This window comes from Oncorhynchus nerka, linkage group LG2 (genome assembly GCF_034236695.1).
Source record: "Oncorhynchus nerka isolate Pitt River linkage group LG2, Oner_Uvic_2.0, whole genome shotgun sequence".
NCBI lineage: Eukaryota > Metazoa > Chordata > Actinopteri > Salmoniformes > Salmonidae > Oncorhynchus > Oncorhynchus nerka.
The window spans coordinates 6699008-6723335 of NC_088397.1; the positions used below are offsets into that span (position 1 = coordinate 6699008).

General features: G+C 44.3%; 1 protein-coding gene across 1 annotated transcript in view; it reads right to left on the minus strand.

The window, feature by feature from the left end:
• Positions 1–761: 761 nt before the first annotated feature.
• The window catches only part of LOC115122012 (rhodopsin kinase GRK1-like), a 25685-nt gene continuing 2118 nt past the window's right edge, over positions 762–24328 (minus strand). Inside the window, exons 2-7 of the mRNA XM_065022537.1 lie at positions 19005–19132; positions 18372–18529; positions 18105–18188; positions 15709–15833; positions 13378–13579; positions 762–2838 (exon numbers count right to left, since the gene is read on the minus strand). Coding sequence (XP_064878609.1) covers positions 2546–2838; positions 13378–13579; positions 15709–15833; positions 18105–18188; positions 18372–18529; positions 19005–19132 — 990 coding nt within the window. The 3' untranslated portion in view covers positions 762–2545. The remainder of the gene's footprint in view (positions 2839–13377; positions 13580–15708; positions 15834–18104; positions 18189–18371; positions 18530–19004; positions 19133–24328) is intronic.

Here is a 24328-nt window from a genome sequence, read left to right on the forward strand (position 1 = left end):
TGTCACGCATATCTATACTGACACACGCATATCTATACTGATATGTCACGCATATCTATACTGACACACGCATATCTATACTGATATGTGACGCATATCTATACTGATATGTCACGCATATCTATACTGATATGTCACGCATATCTATACTGACACACGCATATCTATACTGATATGTGACGCATATCTATACTGATATGTCACGCATATCTATACTGATATGTCACGCATATCTATACTGACACACGCATATCTATACTGACACACGCATATCTATACTGATATGTGACGCATATCTATACTGATATGTCACGCATATCTATACTGATATGTCACGCATATCTATACTGATATGTCACGCATATCTATACTGATATGTGACGCATATCTATACTGATATGTCACGCATATCTATACTGATATGTCACGCATATCTATACTGACACACGCATATCTATACTGATATGTGACGCATATCTATACTGATATGTCACGCATATCTATACTGATATGTCACGCATATCTATACTGACACACGCATATCTATACTGACACACGCATATCTATACTGATATGTGACGCATATCTATACTGATATGTCACGCATATCTATACTGATATGTGCATATCTATACTGATATGTCACGCATATCTATACTGATATGTGACGCATATCTATACTGATATGTCACGCATATCTATACTGATATGTCACGCATATCTATACTATACTGATATGTGACGCATATCTATACTGATATGTCACGCATATCTATACTGATATGTCACGCATATCTATACTGACACACGCATATCTATACTGACACACGCATATCTATACTGATATGTGACGCATATCTATACTGATATGTCACGCATATCTATACTGATATGTCACGCATATCTATACTGATATGTCACGCATATCTATACTGACATGTGACGCATATCTATACTGATATGTCACACATATAAATACTGATAATTCACACATATATACAGTGGGGCAAAAAAGTATTTAGTCAGCCACCAATTGTGCAAGTTCTATGATGAAAATTACAGGCCTCTCTCATCTTTTTAAGTGGGAGAATTTGCACAATTGGTGGCTGACTAAATACTTTTTTGCCCCACTGTATATACTGATATGTCACCCATATCTACTGATATGAAAAGTGACATGTACAACTTAGAATTTGTATTGAGTGATTATGAGTGACTCCTTGCAGGGTTTATGATGTCATATCAGTATTTATTATCAAGAAACCAACATTGCTGTAACTCCATATTGGAATATGCATCCCAAGTGGCACCCTATTCCCTATATAGTGCACTACTTTAGACCAGGGCCCATGACACCCTATTCCCTATATAGTGCACTACTTTTGACCAGGACCCATGGCACCCTATTCCCTATATAGTGCACTACTTTTGACCAGGGCCCATGGCACACTATTCCCTATATACTATTCCCTATATAGTGCACTACTTTTGACCAGGGCCCATGGCACACTATTCCCTATATAGTGCACTACTTTTGACCAGGACCCATAGGCCTCTGACCGTAATTTGAAAAGACCTTGTGGAGCATAAGAATATACAGTAGAACAGAGACATAAAATACTGGATGCTAGTTGGATTTATATCTGTCATTAAACTGATGTATATCTGAGAGACTTGTGATGGAGTGTGAAGAGAGGGGACAGAGAGAGCTACAGTCACTGCACATGACAATCAGATAAAACCAAGTGATGAGTTCTCCCCTATCTATCTAAATACATATATTTACATTTATATATATACACACACACACACACACACACACACACACACACACACACACACACACACACACACTGCATTGATGACATCACATTCCCAAAACTCAGAAGATTCCACAGCAAAAGACAAACAAGTAAACAGAAACAGAGCCATTATAGTTCTGTTATAATAAATCAAACATTACAGTGACTGTATGTAGTTTTCTCAGCATAGTGGCTGGCTGTTAAAGAACTATTCTGTCTCTTTGGTGAAGTACAATAAATGGTGCATTTCACCAGTTGCCGTAGTAGCAAGAAAATAATGATTCTTCACTGAGAAGAAACAGGTGTAGATATCTAAAACGTCTTTTAACTTGTTCATTTTGATAAACATAGTGATACATAACATATAATAAACTAAATAAACATTCCATCGTTTTACAACCCATCCCATTCCATTAAATCCACCCGCCTCCTTCGTGACCACGTCTCTGCCATTGGCCCGAGACTACTTCCTCCACTCGGCCGGCCAATGATATCCTTCCTAGTAATGATATTCATAAAGGGGGCTTTCCCGTGCCCAGGCGTTGCTGATGCCTGCCAGATCTGACAACGCCTGGATTTTTATTTTACTTACAGTATCAGCTAACCACATTATATGTTATAGCTATCTGTCAGTCGATGCCACGGTCGATGATGTGGCACGCAGCCATTGGCTGATGCATGCAACGTCTGAGCAGGGGAACGCAACCAAAGAGTTCCATGTTCCCTACCCCTTGACCTCTGATCTATGACAGGCAGCAGGTGGAGGACTTCGGGGGCTGTTCCAGGATGCTCTCCCTGCGCAGGTCGTTGGGCAGCGCCCCCCCGACCCCCCAGAGGTTCAGCTCCCCGTAGATCCCCGTCTCGATCATCTCCTCCTGCCAGGGAATGGGGATGTTCCCCGAGGAGAACTCGTCAAAGAACTCCTTGTCGGGGTCGTCCAGGGTGACTCCCTTCACTGTTGAGAAAGCTCCGACGGCGTCCAGATCCTTGGCGTAGACCGTCTTGGAGTCGGGAACAAACGGAGGCACCAGGATCCCTGTCAGAGGAACACAACACCACATCTAGACAGTCATGGGACTGAGGAACACAACACCACATCTAGACAGTCATGGGACTGAGGAACACAACACCACATCCAGACAGTCATGGGACTGAGGAACACAACACCACATCTAGACAGTCATGGGACTGATTATGGGGAACTGAGGAGCACAACACCACATCCAGACAGTCATGGGACTGATCATGGAGAACTGAGGAACACAACACCACATCCAGACAGTCATGGGACTGAGGAACACAACACCACATCCAGACAGTCATGGGACTGAGGAACACAACACCACATCTAGACAGTCATGGGACTGAGGAACACAACGCCACATCCAGACAGTCATGGGACTGATTATGGGGAACTGAGGAGCACAACACCACATCCAGACAGTCATGGGACTGATCATGGCGAACTGAGGAGCACAACACCACATCTAGACAGTCATGGGACTGATTATGGGGAACTGAGGAGCACAACACCACATCTAGACAGTCATGGGACTGGGGAACACAACACCACATCCAGACAGTCATGGGACTGATTATGGGGAACTGAGGAGCACAACACCACATCCAGACAGTCATGGGACTGATTATGGGGAACTGAGGAACACAACACCACATCTAGACAGTCATGGGACTGAGGAACACAACACCACATCCAGACAGTCATGGGACTGATTATGGGGAACTGAGGAGCACAACACCACATCCAGACAGTTATGGGACTGAGGAACACAACACCACATCTAGACAGTCATGGGACTGAGGAACACAACACCACATCCAGACAGTCATGGGACTGATTATGGGGAACTGAGGAACACAACACCACATCTAGACAGTCATGGGACTGATTATGGGGAACTGAGGAGCACAACACCACATCCAGACAGTCATGGGACTGATTATGGGGAACTGAGGAACACAACACCACATCCAGACAGTCATGGGACTGATTATGGGGAACTGAGGAACACAACACCACATCCAGACAGTCATGGGACTGATTATGGGGAACTGAGGAACACAACACCACATCCAGACAGTCATGGGATCTGACAGTCATCATGAGGAACACAACACCACATCCAGACAGTCATGGGACTGATCATGGCGAACTGAGGAGCACAACACCACATCCAGACTGTCATGGGACTGATCATGGGGAACTGAGGAACACAACACCACATCTAGACAGTCATGGGACTGAGGAACACAACACCACATCCAGACAGTCATGGGGAACTGAGGAACACAACACCACATCCAGACAGTCATGGGACTGAGGAACACAACACCACATCTAGACAGTCATGGGACTGAGGAACACAACACCACATCTAGAGAGTCATGGGACTGAGGAACACAACACCACATCCAGACAGTCATGGGACTGAGGAACACAACACCACATCTAGAGAGTCATGGGACTGAGGAACACAACACCACATCCAGACAGTCATGGGACTGATTATGGGGAACTGAGGAGCACAACACCACATCCAGACAGTCATGGGACTGATTATGGGGAACTGAGGAACACAACACCACATCCAGACAGTCATGGGACTGATTATGGGGAACTGAGGAGCACAACACCACATCTAGACAGTCATGGGACTGATTATGGGGAACTGAAGAACACAACACCACATCCAGACAGTCATGGGGAACTGAGGAGCACAACACCACATCTAGACAGTCATGGGGAACTGAGGAACACAACACCACATCCAGACAGTCATGGGGAACTGAGGAGCACAACACCACATCCAGACAGTCATGGGGAACTGAGGAACACAACACCACATCCAGACAGTCATGGGGAACTGAGGAACACAACACCACATCCAGACAGTCATGGGGAACTGAGGAGCACAACACCACATCCAGACAGTCATGGGACTGATGGGATGGGGAACTGAGGAGCACAACACCACATCTAGACAGTCATGGGACTGATTATGGGGAACTGAAGAACACAACACCACATCCAGACAGTCATGGGACTAAGGAACACAACACCACATCTAGACACAGAACACAACACCACATCTAGACAGTCATGGGACTGAGGAACACAACACCACATCCAGACAGTCATGGGGAACTGAGGAGCACAACACCACATCCAGACAGTCATGGGGAACTGAGGAACACAACACCACATCCAGACAGTCATGGGGAACTGAGGAGCACAACACCACATCTAGACAGTCATGGGAAACTGAGGAACACAACACCACATCTAGACAGTCATGGGACTGAGGAACACAACACCACATCTAGACAGTCATGGGGAACTGAGGAACACAACACCACATCCAGACAGTCATGGGACTGATTATGGGGAACTGAGGAACACAACACCACATCTAGACAGTCATGGGACTGAGGAACACAACACCACATCTAGACAGTCATGGGACTGAGGAACACAACACCACATCCAGACAGTCATGGGACTGATTATGGGGAACTGAGGAACACAACACCACATCTAGACAGTCATGGGACTGAGGAACACAACACCACATCTAGACAGTCATGGGACTGATTATGGGGAACTGAGGAACACAACACCACATCCAGACAGTCATGGGACTGATCATGGCGAACTGAGGAGCACAACACCACATCCAGACTGTCATGGGACTGATCATGGGGAACTGAGGAACACAACACCACATCTAGACAGTCATGGGACTGAGGAACACAACACCACATCCAGACAGTCATGGGGAACTGAGGAACACAACACCACATCCAGACAGTCATGGGACTGAGGAACACAACACCACATCTAGACAGTCATGGGACTGAGGAACACAACACCACATCTAGAGAGTCATGGGACTGAGGAACACAACACCACATCCAGACAGTCATGGGACTGAGGAACACAACACCACATCTAGAGAGTCATGGGACTGAGGAACACAACACCACATCCAGACAGTCATGGGACTGATTATGGGGAACTGAGGAGCACAACACCACATCCAGACAGTCATGGGACTGATTATGGGGAACTGAGGAACACAACACCACATCCAGACAGTCATGGGACTGATTATGGGGAACTGAGGAGCACAACACCACATCTAGACAGTCATGGGACTGATTATGGGGAACTGAAGAACACAACACCACATCCAGACAGTCATGGGGAACTGAGGAACACAACACCACATCCAGACAGTCATGGGGAACTGAGGAGCACAACACCACATCTAGACAGTCATGGGGAACTGAGGAACACAACACCACATCCAGACAGTCATGGGGAACTGAGGAGCACAACACCACATCCAGACAGTCATGGGGAACTGAGGAACACAACACCACATCCAGACAGTCATGGGGAACTGAGGAACACAACACCACATCCAGACAGTCATGGGGAACTGAGGAGCACAACACCACATCTAGACAGTCATGGGACTGATTATGGGGAACTGAGGAGCACAACACCACATCCAGACAGTCATGGGACTGATTATGGGGAACTGAAGAACACAACACCACATCCAGACAGTCATGGGACTAAGGAACACAACACCACATCTAGACAGTCATGGGGAACTGAGGAACACAACACCACATCTAGACAGTCATGGGACTGAGGAACACAACACCACATCCAGACAGTCATGGGGAACTGAGGAGCACAACACCACATCCAGACAGTCATGGGGAACTGAGGAACACAACACCACATCCAGACAGTCATGGGGAACTGAGGAGCACAACACCACATCTAGACAGTCATGGGAAACTGAGGAACACAACACCACATCTAGACAGTCATGGGACTGAGGAACACAACACCACATCTAGACAGTCATGGGGAACTGAGGAACACAACACCACATCCAGACAGTCATGGGGAACTGAGGAACACAACACCACATCTAGACAGTCATGGGACTGAGGAACACAACACCACATCTAGACAGGGACTGAGGAACACAACACCACATCCAGACAGTCATGGGACTGATTATGGGGAACTGAGGAACACAACACCACATCTAGACAGTCATGGGACTGAGGAACACAACACCACATCTAGACAGTCATGGGACTGAGGAACACAACACCACATCCAGACAGTCATGGGGAACTGAGGAACACAACACCACATCCAGACAGTCATGGGGAACTGAGGAGCACAACACCACATCTAGACAGTCATGGGACTGATTATGGGGAACTGAGGAGCACAACACCACATCTAGACAGTCATGGGACTGATTATGGGGAACTGAAGAACACAACACCACATCCAGACAGTCATGGGACTAAGGAACACAACACCACATCTAGACAGTCATGGGGAACTGAGGAACACAACACCACATCTAGACAGTCATGGGACTGAGGAACACAACACCACATCCAGACAGTCATGGGGAACTGAGGAGCACAACACCACATCCAGACAGTCATGGGGAACTGAGGAACACAACACCACATCCAGACAGTCATGGGGAACTGAGGAGCACAACACCACATCTAGACAGTCATGGGAAACTGAGGAACACAACACCACATCTAGACAGTCATGGGACTGAGGAACACAACACCACATCTAGACAGTCATGGGGAACTGAGGAACACAACACCACATCCAGACAGTCATGGGACTGATTATGGGGAACTGAGGAACACAACACCACATCTAGACAGTCATGGGACTGAGGAACACAACACCACATCTAGACAGTCATGGGACTGAGGAACACAACACCACATCCAGACAGTCATGGGACTGATTATGGGGAACTGAGGAACACAACACCACATCTAGACAGTCATGGGACTGAGGAACACAACACCACATCTAGACAGTCATGGGACTGAGGAACACAACACCACATCCAGACAGTTACAGTTTGAAATGAAGTTTAGCTTCTTTGGTTATTATGGGTTTGAATAAGATTTAATCAAAGGATATATTGGTTAATGTGTGTATATTGGGTAATGTGTGTATATTGGGTAATGTGTGTATATTGGGTAATGTGTGTATATTGGGTAATGTGTGTATATTGGGTAATGTGTGTTGGGTAATGTGTGTATATTGGGTAATGTGTGTATATTGGGTAATGTGTGTATATTGAGTAATGTGTGTATATTGGGTAATGTGTATATATTGGGTAATGTGTGTATATTGGGTAATGTGTGTATATTGGGTAATGTGTATATTGGGTAATGTGTGTATATTGGGTAATGTGTGTATATTGGGTAATGTGTATATATTGGGAAGTGTGTGTATATTGGGTAATGTGTGTATATTGGTTAATGTGTATATATTGGGTAATGTGTGTATATTGGGTAATGTGTGTATATTGGGTAATGTGTGTATATTGGGCAATGTGTATATTGGGTCATGTGTATATTGGGTAATGTGTGTATATATTGGGTAATGTGTGTATATTGGGTAATGTGTGTATATCGGGTAATGTGTGTACATTGGGTAATGTGTGTACATTGGGTAATGTGTGTATATTGGGTAATGTGTGTATATTGGTTAATGTGTGTATATTGGGTAATGTGTGTATATTGGGTAATGTGTGTATATTGTGTAATGTGTATATATTGGGTAATGTGTGTATATTGGGTAATGTGTGTATATTGGGTAATGTGTATATATTGGGTAATGTGTATATATTGGGTAATGTGTATATTGGGTAATGTGTGTATATTGGGTAATGTGTGTATATTGGTTAATGTGTATATATTGGGTAATGTGTGTATATTGGGTAATGTGTATATATTGGGTGTGTGTATATTGGTTAATGTGTATATATTGGGTAATGTGTGTACATTGGGTAATGTGTGTATATTGGGTAATGTGTGTATATTGGGTAATGTGTGTATATATTGGGTAATGTGTGTATATTGGGTAATGTGTGTATATATTGGGTAATGTGTGTATATTGGTTAATGTGTATATATTGGGTAATGTGTGTACATTGGGTAATGTGTGTACATTGGGTAATGTGTGTATATTGGTTAATGTGTGTATATTGGGTAATGTGTGTATATTGGGTAATGTGTGTATATTGTGTAATGTGTATATATTGGGTAATGTGTGTATATTGGGTAATGTGTGTATATTGGGTAATGTGTATATATTGGGTAATGTGTATATATTGGGTAATGTGTATATTGGGTAATGTGTGTATATTGGGTAATGTGTGTATATTGGGTAATGTGTGTATATTGGGTAATGTGTATATATTGGGTAATGTGTATATTGGGTAATGTGTATATTGGGTGTGTGTATATTGGTTAATGTGTATATATGGGGTAATGTATGTTTCTTGGTTAATATGTGCATATTGGGTAATGAGTGTATTTTGGGTAATGTGTGTATTTTGGGTAATGTGTATATATTGGGTGTGTGTATATTTGGTAATGTGTATATATTGGGTGTGTGTATATTGGTTAATGTGTATATATTGGGTAATGTGTATATATTGGGTAATGTGTGTATATTGAGAATGTTGGGTAATGTGTGTATATTGGGTAATGTGTATATATTGGGTGTGTATATATTGGGTGTGTGTATATTGGTTAATGTGTATATATTGGGTAATGTGTATATATTGGGTGTGTGTATATTGGTTGTGTGTATATTGGTTAATGTGTATATATTGGGTAATGTGTGTATATTGGGTAATGTGTGTATATTGGGCAATGTGTGTATATTGGTTGATGTGTATATATTGGGTAATGTGTGTATATTGGGTAATGTGTATATATTGGGTGTTTATATATTGGTTAATGTGTATATATTGGGTAATGTGTGTACATTGGGTAATGTGTATATTTGGTAATGTGTGTATATTGGGTAATGTGTGTATATTGGTTAATGTGTGTATATTGGGTAATGTGTATATTGGGTAATGTGTATATATTGGGTGTGTGTATATTGGTTGTGTGTATATTGGTTAATGTGTATATATGGGGTAATGTATGTATCTTGGTTAATATGTGCATATTGGGTAATATGTGTATTTTGGGTCATGTGTATATATTGGGTGTGTGTATATTTGGCAATGTGTATATATTGGGTGTGTGTATATTGGTTAATGTGTATATATTGGGTAATGTGTGTATATTGAGAATGTTGGGTAATGTGTGTATATTGGGTAATGTGTGTATATTGGGTAATGTGTGTGCATATTTGGTAATGTGTATATATTGGGTGTGTGTATATTGGTTAATGTGTATATATTGGGTAATGTGTGTATATTGGGTAATGTGTATATATTGGGTAATGTGTGTATATTGGGTAATGTGTGTATATTGGGTAATGTGTGTATATTGGGTAATGTGTGTATATTGGGTAATGTGTGTATATTGGGTAATGTGTATATATTGGGTAATGTGTATATTGGGTAATGTGTGTATATTGGGTAATGTGTGTATATTGGGTAATGTGTGTATATTGGGTAATGTGTGTATATATTGGGTAATGTGTGTATATTGGGTAATGTGTGTATATTGGGTAATGTGTGTATATATTGGGTAATGTGTGTATATTGGTTAATGTGTATATATTGGGTAATGTGTGTACATTGGGTAATGTGTGTACATTGGGTAATGTGTGTATATTGGGTAATGTGTGTATATTGGTTAATGTGTGTATATTGGTTAATGTGTGTATATTGGGTAATGTGTGTATATTGGGTAATGTGTGATTATTGTGTAATGTGTATATATTGGGTAATGTGTGTATATTGGGTAATGTGTGTATATTGGGTAATGTGTATATATTGGGTAATGTGTATATATTGGGTAATGTGTATATTGGGTAATGTGTGTATATTGGGTAATGTGTATATATTGGGTCATGTGTATATTGGGTAATATGTATATATTGGGTGTGTGTATATTGGTTAATGTGTATATATGGGGTAATGTATGTATCTTGGTTAATATGTGCATATTGGGTAATGTGTGTATTTTGGGTAATGTGTGTATTTTGGGTAATGTGTATATATTGGGTGTGTGTATATTTGGTAATGTGTATATATTGGGTGTGTGTATATTGGTTAATGTGTATATATTGGGTAATGTGTGTATATTGAGAATGTTGGGTAATGTGTGTATATTGGGTAATGTGTATATATTGGGTGTGTATATATTGGGTGTGTGTATATTGGTTAATGTGTATATATTGGGTAATGTGTATATATTGGGTGTGTGTATATTGGTTTTGTGTATATATTGGGTGTGTATATATTGGGTGTGTGTATATTGGTTAATGTGTATATATTGGGTAATGTGTGTATATTGGGTAATGTGTGTATATTGGGCAATGTGTGTATATTGGTTAATGTGTATATATTGGGTAATGTGTGTATATTGGGTAATGTGTATATCTTGGGTGTTTGTATATTGGTTAATGTGTATATATTGGGTAATGTGTATATTGGGTAATGTGTGTATATTGGGTAATGTGTGTATATTGGGTAATGTGTGTATATTGGGTAATGTGTATATATTGGGTCATGTGTATATTGGGTAATATGTATATATTGGGTGTGTGTATATTGGTTAATGTGTATATATGGGGTAATGTATGTATCTTGGTTAATATGTGCATATTGGGTAATGTGTGTATTTTGGGTAATGTGTGTATTTTGGGTAATGTGTATATATTGGGTGTGTGTATATTTGGTAATGTGTATATATTGGGTGTGTGTATATTGAGAATGTTGGGTAATGTGTGTATATTGGTTAATGTGTGTATATTGGGTAATGTGTGTATATTGAGAATGTTGGGTAATGTGTGTATATTGGGTAATGTGTATATTGGGTAATGTGTGTATATTGGGTGTGTGTATATTGGTTAATGTGTATATATTGGGTAAATGTGTATATATTGGGTGTGTGTATATTGGTTGTGTGTATATATTGGGTAATGTATATATTGGGTGTGTGTATATTGGTTAATGTGTATATATTGGGTAATGTGTGTATATTGGGTAATGTGTGTATATTGGGTAATGTGTGTATATTGGGTAATGTGTATATATTGTGTGTAATGGTGTGTATATTGGGTAATGTGTATATATTGGGTAATGTGTATATTGGGTAATGTGTATATATTGGGTAATGTGTGTATATTGGTAATGTGTATATATTGGGTAATGTGTGTATATTGGGTAATGTGTGTATATTGGGTAATGTGTATATTGGGTAATGTGTGTATATTGGGTAATGTGTATATATTGGGTCATGTGTATATTGGGTAATATGTATATATTAATATTGTGTGTATATTGGTTAATGTGTATATATGGGGTAATGTATGTATCTTGGTTAATATGTGCATATTGGGTAATGTGTGTATTTTGGGTAATGTGTGTATTTTGGGTAATGTGTATATATTGGGTGTGTGTATATTTGGTAATGTGTATATATTGGGTGTGTGTATATTGGTTAATGTGTATATATTGGGTAATGTGTGTATATTGAGAATGTTGGGTAATGTGTGTATATTGGGTAATGTGTATATATTGGGTGTGTATATATTGGGTGTGTGTATATTGGTTAATGTGTATATATTGGGTAATGTGTATATATTGGGTGTGTGTATATTGGTTGTGTGTATATATTGGGTGTGTATATATTGGGTGTGTGTATATTGGTTAATGTGTATATATTGGGTAATGTGTGTATATTGGGTAATGTGTGTATATTGGGCAATGTGTGTATATTGGTTAATGTGTATATATTGAGTAATGTGTGTATATTGGGTAATGTGTATATATTGGGTGTTTGTATATTGGTTAATGTGTATATATTGGGTAATGTGTGTACATTGGGTAATGTGTGTATATTTGGTAATGTGTGTATATTGGGTAATGTGTGTATATTGGTTAATGTGTGTATATTGGGTAATGTGTATTTTGGGTAATGTGTATATATTGGGTGTGTGTATATTGGTTGTGTGTATATTGGTTAATGTGTATATATGGGGTAATGTATGTATCTTGGTTAATATGTGCATATTGGGTAATATGTGTATTTTGGGTAATGTGTATATATTGGGTGTGTGTATATTTGGTCATGTGTATATATTGGTTGTGTGTATATTGGTTAATGTGTATATATTGGGTAATGTGTGTATATTGAAAATGTTGGGTAATGTGTGTATATTGGGTAATGTGTGTATATTGGTTAATGTGTGTATATTGGGTGTGCGTATATTTGGTAATGTGTATATATTGGGTGTGTGTATATTGGTTAATGTGTATATATTGGGTAATGTGTGTATATTGAGAATGTGTATATATTGGGTAATGTATGTATATTGGGTAATGTGTATATTGGGTAATGTGTATATATTGGGTGTGTGTATATTGGTTACTACTTTAGACCAGGACCCTATATAGTGCTCTACTTTAGACCAGGACCCTATACAGTGCACTACTTAAGACCAGGGCCAACAGATTATAGGGTGCCATTTTGGACTTAGCCCCAGTGATGCAGGCCGCACCTTCGTTCAGTTTCATCCAGTTGAGTTCGCTGAAAAAGGGGTGCGCTCGGAGCTCGTCGCAGGACCCGTTCTTGAAGCCCAGCCTCTGGTCCACCGTCTTGCACAGCAGCGCCTCGCAGATGGACTTGGCTTTCTCACTGAACTTCTCCGGATAGGCCACGGGGTCGTTCAGAATCCTCTTCTTCACTACTTTGTTCTCCACCTGAATGGATGACAGCCCATAGAGTTGGACAGAAGGCACATATATCCAACCCTCTATGTCTATGTGCCTCTATGTACCTCTTTGTGCCCTCTAACTAACTCTATGTGTTAGCCGTAGGTTAGGTTACACCTGACCAGCCCCACCCAGTACATAATTCATTAGCGTTACCTCTGTCAAGCCTCTGTGTGCGTCACACATGGCACAATATTCCCTGTTTAGTGCACTACTGTTGACCAGGGACCATAGGGCTCTGGTCTAAAGTAGTGCACTCCATATGGAATAGGAGACCATTTGGAACGGAGATAGACAGAGGTGAGCTGTGGCTGAAGAAAGCAAGAGAGAGACAGTGAGAGAGAGAGAGAAACACACACAGAGGAGAGAGACAGAAGGAGAGAGAGACAGAGAAGGAGACAGAGAGAGAGAGAGAGAGAGAGAGAGAGAGAGATAAAGAGAAGGAGAGTGACAGAGAGAGAAGAGAGAGGGACAGAGAAGGAGAGAGAGAGAGAGAGAGAGAGAGAGAGAGAGAGAGAGAGAGAATGTACAGTAGAGAGAGGATAGTACGGAAGAGAGAGAGAGACAAGAAGAGAGAGAGGGACAGAAGGAGAGAGAATGTGCAGTAGAGAGAGGATAGTACGGAATAGAGAGAGAGAGAGAGAGAGAGAGAGAGAGAGAGAGAGAGAGAGAAGAAGAGAGAGAGGGACAGAAGGAGAGAGAATGTACAGTAGAGAGAGGATAGTACAGAAGAGAGAGAGAGAGAGAGAGAGAGAGAGAGAGAGAGAGGGATAAGAAGGAGAAGGAAGGGAGAAGAGGACAGGAGGGAGAAGAAGAGATGGAAGAGAGGAAGGTAGAAGAGGCCAGGAGGGAGAAGAAGAGATGGAAGAGAGGAAGGGAGAAGAGGACAGGAGGGAGAAGAAGAGATGGAAGAGAGGAACGGAGAAGAGGACAGGAGGGAGAAGAAGAGATGGAAGAGAGGAAGGGAGAAGAGGACAGGAGGGAGAAGAAGAGATGGAAGAGAGGAACGGAGAAGAGGACAGGAGGGAGAAGAAGAGATGGAAGAGAGGAAGGAGAAGAGGACAGGAGGGAGAAGAAGAGATGGAAGAGAGGAAGGGAGAAGAGGACAGGAGGGAGAAGAAGAGATGGAAGAGAGGAAGGGTAGAAGAGGACAGGAGGGAGAAGAAGAGATGGAAGAGAGGAAGGTAGAAGAGGACAGGAGGGAGAAGAAGAGATGGAAGAGAGGAAGGTAGAAGAGGACAGGAGGGAGAAGAAGAGATGGAAGAGAGGAAGGTAGAAGAGGACAGGAGGGAGAAGAAGAGATGGAAGAGAGGAAGGTAGAAGAGGACAGGGGGGAGAAGAAGAGATGGAAGAGAGAAAGGGAGAAGAGGACAGGAGGGAGAAGAAGAGATGGAAGAGAGGAAGGGAGAAGAGGACAGGAGGGAGAAGAAGAGATGGAAGAGAGGAAGGGAGAAGAGGACAGGAGGGAGAAGAAGAGATGGAAGAGAGGAACGGAGAAGAGGACAGGAGGGAGAAGAAGAGATGGAAGAGAGGAAGGGAGAAGAGGACAGGAGGGAGAAGAAGAGATGGAAGAGAGAAAGGGAGAAGAGGACAGGAGGGAGAAGAAGAGATGGAAGAGAGGAAGGTAGAAGAGGACAGGAGGGAGAAGAAGAGATGGAAGAGAGAAAGGGAGAAGAGGACAGGAGGGAGAAGAAGAGATGGAAGAGAGGAAGGTAGAAGAGGACAGGAGGGAGAAGAAGAGATGGAAGAGAGGAAGGTAGAAGAGGACAGGAGGGAGAAGAAGAGATGGAAGAGAGGAAGGTAGAAGAGGACAGGAGGGAGAAGAAGAGATGGAAGAGAGGAAGGTAAAAGAGGACAGGGGGAGAAGAAGAGATGGAAGAGAGGAAGGTAGAAGAGGACAGGGGGAGAAGAAGAGATGGAAGAGAGAAAGGGAGAAGAGGACAGGAGGGAGAAGAAGAGATGGAAGAGAGAAAGGGAGAAGAGGACAGGAGGGAGAAGAAGAGATGGAAGAGAGGAAGGGAGAAGAGGACAGGAGGGAGAAGAATAGATGGAAGAGAGGAAGGGAGAAGAGGACAGGAGGGAGAAGAAGAGATGGAAGAGAGGAAGGTAGAAGTCACCTTCTCTCCTCGGGTTCTGAAAGGTCCCTTGGCAGCGATGAACTCATACAGCGTGACCCCAAGGGTAAAGTAGTCCACTGACCAGTCATACTCCTCCCCTTTCAGCAGCTCTGGGGCCATGAACCCTGCCGGGAAGAGGTCAAAGGGAACAGTAGTGTCCTCTGTCTACGTCTCAAACGGCACCCTATACCCCATATACAGTATATAGTCATCTACTATTGACACCCACTTTATGCTACATGCCAGGGAAGTAAGGACCGGTGAGATAGAGAGGAGAGGGGACAGTTAAGTACAGGTGTCTAGAGAAGGGAGAGGACATGTAAGTGCAGGTGTAATAGAGAGGGGATAGGTAAAGACAGGTGGTATAGAGAGGGGAGAGGACAGGTAAAGACAGGTGTAATAGAGAGGGGATAGGTAAAGACAGGTGGTATAGAGAGGGGAGAGGACAGGTAAAGACAGGTGTAATAGAGAGGGGATAGGTAAAGACAGGTGGGATAGAGAGGGGAGAGGACAGGTAAAGACAGGTGGGATAGAGAGGGGAGAGGACAGGTAAAGACAGGTGTAATAGAGAGGGGAGAGGACAGGTAAAGACAGGTGGGATAGAGAGGGGAGAGGACAGGTAAAGACAGGTGTAATAGAGAGGGGATAGGTAAAGACAGGTGGGATAGAGAGGGGAGAGGACAGGTAAAGACAGGTGGGACAGAGAGGGGAGAGGACAGGTAAAGACAGGTGTAATAGAGAGGGGATAGGTAAAGACAGGTGGGATAGAGAGGGGAGAGGACAGGTAAAGACAGGTGGGATAGAGAGGGGAGAGGACAGGTAAAGACAGGTGTAATAGAGAGGGGAGAGGACAGGTAAAGACAGGTGTAATAGAGAGGGGAGAGGACAGGTAAAGACAGGTGTAATAGAGAGGGGAGAGGACAGGTAAAGACAGGTGTAATAGAGAGGGGAGAGGACAGGTAAAGACAGGTGTAATAGAGAGGGGAGAGGACAGGTAAAGACAGGTGTAATAGAGAGGGAGAGGGTAAAGACAGGTGGGATAGAGAGGGAGAGGACAGGTAAAGACAGGTGGGATAGAGAGGGACAGGTAAAGACAGGTAAAGAGAGGGGGGTAAAGACAGGTGGGATAGAGAGGGGAGAGGACAGGTAAAGACAGGTGTAATAGAGAGGGGATAGGTAAAGACAGGGTAGAAGGGGAGGGGACAGGTAAAGACAGGTGGGATAGGGAGAGGACAGGTAAAGACAGGTGGATAGAGAGGGAGAGGACAGGTAAAGACAGGTGTGATAGAGAGAGGGAGAGGTAAAGACAGGATAAGAGGGGACAGGACAGGGATAGAGAGGGAGAGACAGGTGGGATTGAGAGGGGAGAGGACAGGTAAGGACAGGTGGGATAGAGAGGGGAGAGGACAGGTAAAGACAGGTGTGATAGGGAGAGGGGTAAGGACAGGTAGGCTAGAGAGGGGAGAGGACAAGTAAGGACAGGTGGGATAGAGAGGGGAGAGGACAGGTAAAGACAGGTGTGATAGAGAGGGGAGAGGACAGGTAAGGACAGGTGGGCTAGAGAGGGGAGGGGACAGGTAAGTGCAGGTGTGATAGAGAGAGGAGGGGACAGGTAAAGACAGGTGTGATAGAGAGAGGAGGGGACAGGTACAGTAAGTGGTTACAGCAGTGTGTCATGTCAGGGACAGTACAGTGAGTTGTCAGGGACAGCACAGTGAGTTGTCAGGGACAGTACAGTGAGTTGTCAGGGACAGTACAGTGAGTTGTCAGGGACACTACAGTGAGTTGTCAGGGATAGTACAGTGAGTTGTCAGGGACAGTACAGTGAGTTGTCAGGGACACTACAGTGAGTTGTCAGGGACACTACAGTGAGTTGTCAGGGACAGTACAGTGAGTTGTCAGGGACAGAACAGTGAGTTGTCAGGGACAGTACAGTGAGTTGTCAGGGAAACTACAGTGAGTTGTCAGGGACAGTACAGTGAGTTGTCAGGGACAGTACAGTGAGTTGTCAGGGACACTACAGTGAGTTGTCAGGGACACTACAGTGAGTTGTCAGGGACAGTATAGTGAGTTGTCAGGGACACTACAGTGTGTTGTCAGGGACAGTGCAGTGAGTTGTCAGGGACACTACAGTGAGTTGTCAGGGACAGTACAGTGAGTTGTCAGGGACAGTACAGTGAGTTGTCAGGGACAGTACAGTGAGTTGTCAGGGACACTACAGTGAGTTGTCAGGGACAGTACAGTGAGTTGTCAGGGACACTACAGTGAGTTGTCAGGGACACTATAGTGAGTTGTCAGGGACACCACAGTGAGTTGTCAGGGACACTACAGTGAGTTGTCAGGGACACTACAGTGAGTTGTACTGTACAGGTGGGTTAAGGGAAGTGGTAGTGTACCTGGAGTCCCAGCGTAGCCTTTGATATTGGTCTGGTTGTCCTCCAGCTCCACAGCCAGACCAAGGTCAGAGATACGCACGTTACCTGAGACAGAGAGAGCAAACATCAGGACCACAATGTCACACACACCTCCAACTAACGTCAGAGATATTGTTAGCAGCCCAGAGTACGTCAGTGTCGACCCATGTCCTGTGTTTAGAGTAAATTGACTTAAGTTGTGAAAGTGTATTGTAGGAAACGATGTACTGTGTGTGTGTGTGTGTGTACCTTCATTATCCAACAACACGTTCTCAGGTTTGAGGTCTCTGTAGATGATTCTCTTCTGGTGCAGGTGCTCCATACCCTGGATGATCTGAGCTGTGTAGAAACAGGCCCTCTGCTCATCAAACCCTGGGTTGTTCTCATCCACATTGTAGATATGATACCTGACCGTAGATTAGAGTGATGCTTTACAAGATGCCTTACAATAAACAAATGTAGATAGTCAGACAGAAATAGAACCCTCCATCCCCAAACCCACCCAATAGGAGCAAGCTATCTTACCTCAGGTCTCCTCCCTCCCTACACCCACCCAATAGGAGCAAGCTATCTTACCTCAGGTCTCCTCCCTCCCTACACCCACCCAATAGGAGCAAGCTATCTTACCTCAGGTCTCCTCCCTCCCCACACCCACCCAATAGGAGCAAGCTATCTTACCTCAGGTCTCCTCCCTCCCTACACCCACCCAATAGGAGCAAGATATCTTACCTCAGGTCTCCTCCCTCCCTACACCCACCCAATAGGAGCAAGCTATCTTACCTCAGGTCTCCTCCCTCCCCACACCCACCCAATAGGAGCAAGCTATCTTACCTCAGGTCTCCTCCCTCCCTACACCCACCCAATAGGAGCAAGCTATCTTACCTCAAGTCTCCTCCATTCATGATGGTCATGACCAGACAGAGCTCAGTCTTTGTCTGGAAGGCGTAGGCCAGTGACACGATGAACCTGCTGTGGACACGTGCCAGAATTCTCTTCTCCACCATCGCACCCTAGTGGACCGGAGGGGAAAAGCACCCTAATTCCTTATATAGTGCACTACATTTGACCAGGGATCATAAGGGCTCATAATGCTCTGGTCAAATGTATTGCACTATATGGGGAATAGGGTGCCATTATATAGGGAATAGGGTGCCATTATATAGGGAATAAGGTGCCATTATATAGGGAATAGGGTCCCATTATATAGGGAATAGGGTGCCATTATATAGGGAATAGGGTGTCATTATATAGGGAATAGGGTGCCATTATATAGGGAATAAGGTGCCATTATATAGGGAATGGGGTGTCATTATATAGGGAATAAGGTGCCATTATATAGGGAATGGGGTGTCATTATATAGGGAATAAGGTGCCATTATATAGGGAATAAGGTGCCATTATATAGGGAATAGGGTGCCATTATATAGGGAATAGGGCGCCATTATATAGGGAATAGGGTGCCATTAATAGGGAATAGGGTGTCATTATATAGGGAATAGGGTGCCATTAATAGGGAATAGGGTGTCATTATATAGGGAATAGGGTGCCATTTAGACCAAAGCCGGTGTCTAAGGTCAGCACAGGACAGGCTGCAAGGTCCATCAGTTCATTCACATTACACAAGACAACCACACACTTATACGTAAGAACGTGTGATAACACGCACACACACACACACACACACACACACACACACACGGCCCCAATACCCCGAGCAGGGAGGGATCTGCTCCATTTATAAACATGGCAGAGTTGCACGTATTGAATAAGGAGCTCAATCATCATTCTAATGCTGCAGCGAGGAGCTTATCACTGATTATATCATGGAGGACAGACACACTGCACAGCTCCTCTGCTTCCTGCATTGGCACTTCATGGAGGACAGACACACTGCACAGCTCCTCTGCTTCCTGCATTGGCACTTCATGGAGGACAGACACACTGCACAGCTCCTCTGCTTCCTGCATTGGCACTTCATGGAGGACAGACACACTGCACAGCTCCTCTGCTTCCTGCATTGGCACTTCATGGAGGACAGACACACTGCACAGCTCCTCTGCTTCCTGCATTGGCACTTCATGGAGGACATTTGCTCCTCTGCTTCCTGCATTGGCACTTCATGGAGGACAGACACACTGCACAGCTCCTCTGCTTCCTGCATTGGCACTTCATGGAGGACAGACACACTGCACAGCTCAGCTCTGCTTCCTGCATTGGCACTTCATGGAGGACAGACACACTGCACAGCTCCTCTGCTTCCTGCATTGGCACTTCATGGAGGACAGACACACTGCACAGCTCCTCTGCTTCCTGCATTGGCACTTCATGGAGGACAGACACACTGCACAGCTCCTCTGCTTCCTGCATTGGCACTTCATGGAGGACAGACACACTGCACAGCTCCTCTGCTTCCTGCATTGGCACTTCATGGAGGACAGACACACTGCACAGCTCCTCTGCTTCCATGGAGGACAGACACACTGCACAGCTCCTCTGCATTGGCACTTCATGGAGGACAGACACACTGCACAGCTCCTCTGCTTCCTGCATTGGCACTTCATGGAGGACAGACACACTGCACAGCACCTCTGCTTCCTGCATTGGCACTTCATGGAGGACAGACACACTGCACAGCTCCTCTGCTTCCTGCATTGGCACTTCATGGAGGACAGACACACTGCACAGCTCCTCTGCTTCCTGCATTGGCACTTCATGGAGGGATTAATGTCACTTCGTATCCACGAGTGATTTGACAGTCCAGAGTCCACACACCTTGTTTCCCTGGTAGACATCCGTGTGTAAACCAGCTGCCACTGTGGTCTAGAGGAATAGCTGGACCCCTGAGGTATTTTAATGAAATACCACTTGTATTTCATGTCGCCTCTCTCCATTGCCACGGCCCAATATATCTCAATGTCCCCTGTTCGTTCAGTTCCACCCCAGACAGACCCCTCACTGCCCAGAACGGACTACAGTCCCAACACTTACATTCATCTTACTGGAGAGTACTGCTCTATACTACACACTCACACACACACACACACACACTCTCACTGTAACGGCTTTCTTGTGGTGAAGGAGAGGCGGACCAAAATGCAGCGTGGTGGTTATTCAAGTTCTTTAATAAAGACACTATACATGAATAAACTAACAAAACAACAAACGTGCGAAAACCTAAACAGTCCTATCTGGTGCAAACACAGAGACAGGAACAATCACCCACAAAACCCAACACCAAACAGGCTACCTAAATATGGTTCCCAATCAGAGACAATGACTAACACCTGCCTCTGATTGAGAACCATATCAGGCCAAACATAGAACTAGACAAACTAGACATGTAACATAGAATGCCCCTCAGATCACACCCTGACCAACCAAAACATAGAAACATACAAAGCAAACTATGGTCAGGGTGTGACACTCCTAACACACGTACACACACACACGTGCACGCACACACACACACACGCACGCACACACACACACACACACGCGTGCCTGTGTAGTCACAGACACGTACGTACGTACACACACACAGTTTCACCACTGCCCAGACCACTCCTCTGTCTAGTCTATTTGCGGCATAGAACAAATCTACAGGGATGATCCCTATAATGGCTATAATGGCACCCTATTCCCTATAATGGCACCCTATTCTATTCCCTATAATGGCTACTAATAATGGCCTATTCCCTATAATGCACCCTACCCTATTCCCTATAATGGCACCCTATTCCCTATAATGGCACCCTATTCCCTATAATGGTACCCTATTCCCTAATAATGGCACCCTATTCCCTATGAAGGGCCCTCCTTTTGACCTTGGCCCATAGGGATTTACAGGGAGTGGGGTGCTATTTGTGATGCAAACTCAGAGGAAGACATTTGGAAGGTGTGTTGTTGGGTAATAGTCCTGAATGAGGTTCTTATGTAGTGTGAAATCCCTGTGATAATCTGAAGGGCTGTGACACTCTGCTGAAGGTCAAGGCTGAAGGCTATGTACTAACGCCTGGGTGTGTGTTCTCCTATGTACTAACGCCTGTGTGTGTGTTCTCCTATGTACTAACGCCTGTGTGTGTGTTCTCCTATGTACTAACGCCTGTGTGTGTGTGTCCTATGTACTAACGCCTGTGTGTGTGTGTCCTATGTACTAACGCCTGTGTGTGTGTTCTCCTATGTACTAACGCCTGTGTGTGTGTGTCCTATGTACTAACGCCTGTGTGTGTGTTCTCCTATGTACTAACGCCTGTGTGTGTGTTCTCCTATGTACTAACGCCTGTGTGTGTGTGTCCTATGTACTAACGCCTGTGTGTGTGTGTCCTATGTACTAACGCCTGTGTGTGTGTGTCCTATGTACTAACGCCTGTGTGTGTGTCCTATGTACTAACGCCTGTGTGTGTGTCCTATGTACTAACGCCTGTGTGTGTGTTCTCCTATGTACTAACGCCTGTGTGTGTGTTCTCCTATGTACTGTGTGTGTCCTATGTACTAACGCCTGTGTGTGTGTTCTCCTATGTACTAACGCCTGTGTGTGTGTTCTCCTATGTACTAACGCCTGTGTGTGTGTTCTCCTATGTACTAACGCCTGTGTGTGTGTGTCCTATGTACTAACGCCTGTGTGTGTGTTCTCCTATGTACTAACGCCTGTGTGTGTTCTCCTATGTTCTGTGTGTGTGTGTCCTATGTACTAACGCCTGTGTGTGTGTGTCCTATGTACTAACGCCTGTGTGTGTGTGTCCTATGTACTAACGCCTGTGTGTGTGTGTCCTATGTACTAACGCCTGTGTGTGTCCTATGTACTAACGCCTGTGTGTGTGTCCTATGTACTAACGCCTGTGTGTGTGTTCTCCTATGTACTAACGCCTGTGTGTGTGTGTCCTATGTACTAACGCCTGTGTGTGTGTGTCCTATGTACTAACGCCTGTGTGTGTGTGTTCTCCTATGTACTAACGCCTGTGTGTGTGTTCTCCTATGTACTAACGCCTGTGTGTGTGTGTCCTATGTACTAACGCCTGTGTGTGTGTTCTCCTATGTACTAACGCCTGTGTGTGTGTGTCCTATGTACTAACGCCTGTGTGTGTGTTCTCCTATGTACTAACGCCTGTGTGTGTGTTCTCCTATGTACTAACGCCTGTGTGTGTGTTCTCCTATGTACTAACGCCTGTGTGTGTGTTCTCCTATGTACTAACGCCTGTGTGTGTGTGTCCTATGTACTAACGCCTGTGTGTGTGTGTCCTAACGCCTGTGTGTGTGTGTGTGTCCTATGTACTAACGCCTGTGTGTGTGTGTCCTATGTACTAACGCCTGTGTGTGTGTCTCCTATGTACTAACGCCTGTGTGTGTGTGTCCTATGTACTAACGCCTGTGTGTGTGTCCTATGTACTAACGCCTGTGTGTGTGTTCTCCTATGTACTAACGCCTGTGTGTGTGTTCTCCTATGTACTAACGCCTGTGTGTGTGTGTCCTATGTACTAACGCCTGTGTGTGTGTTCTCCTATGCCTAACGCCTGTGTGTGTGTCCTATGTACTAACGCCTGTGTGTGTGTGTGTCCTATGTACTAACGCCTGTGTGTGTGTGTGTCCTATGTACTAACGCCTGTGTGTGTGTGTCCTATGTACTAACGCCTGTGTGTGTGTTCTCCTATGTACTAACGCCTGTGTGTGTGTCCTATGTACTAACGCCTGTGTGTGTGTGTCCTATGTACTAACGCCTGTGTGTGTGTTCTCCTATGTACTAACGCCTGTGTGTGTGTGTGTCTCCTATGTACTAACGCCTGTGTGTGTGTGTCTCCTATGTACTAACGCCTGTGTGTGTGTTGTCCTATGTACTACGCCGTGTGTGTGTGCCTGCCTGTGTGTGTGTCCTATGTACTAACGCCTGTGTGTGTGTTCTCCTATGTACTAACGCCTGTGTGTGTGTCTCCTATGTACTAACGCCTGTGTGTGTGTTCTCCTATGTACTAACGCCTGTGTGTGTGTTCTCCTATGTACTAACGCCTGTGTGTGTGTTCTCCTATGTACTAACGCCTGTGTGTGTGTTCTCCTATGTACTAACGCCTGTGTGTGTGTGTCCTATGTACTAACGCCTGTGTGTGTGTGTCCTATGTACTAACGCCTGTGTGTGTGTTCTCCTATGTACTAACGCCTGTGTGTGTGTTCTCCTATGTACTAACGCCTGTGTGTGTGTTCTCCTATGTACTAAC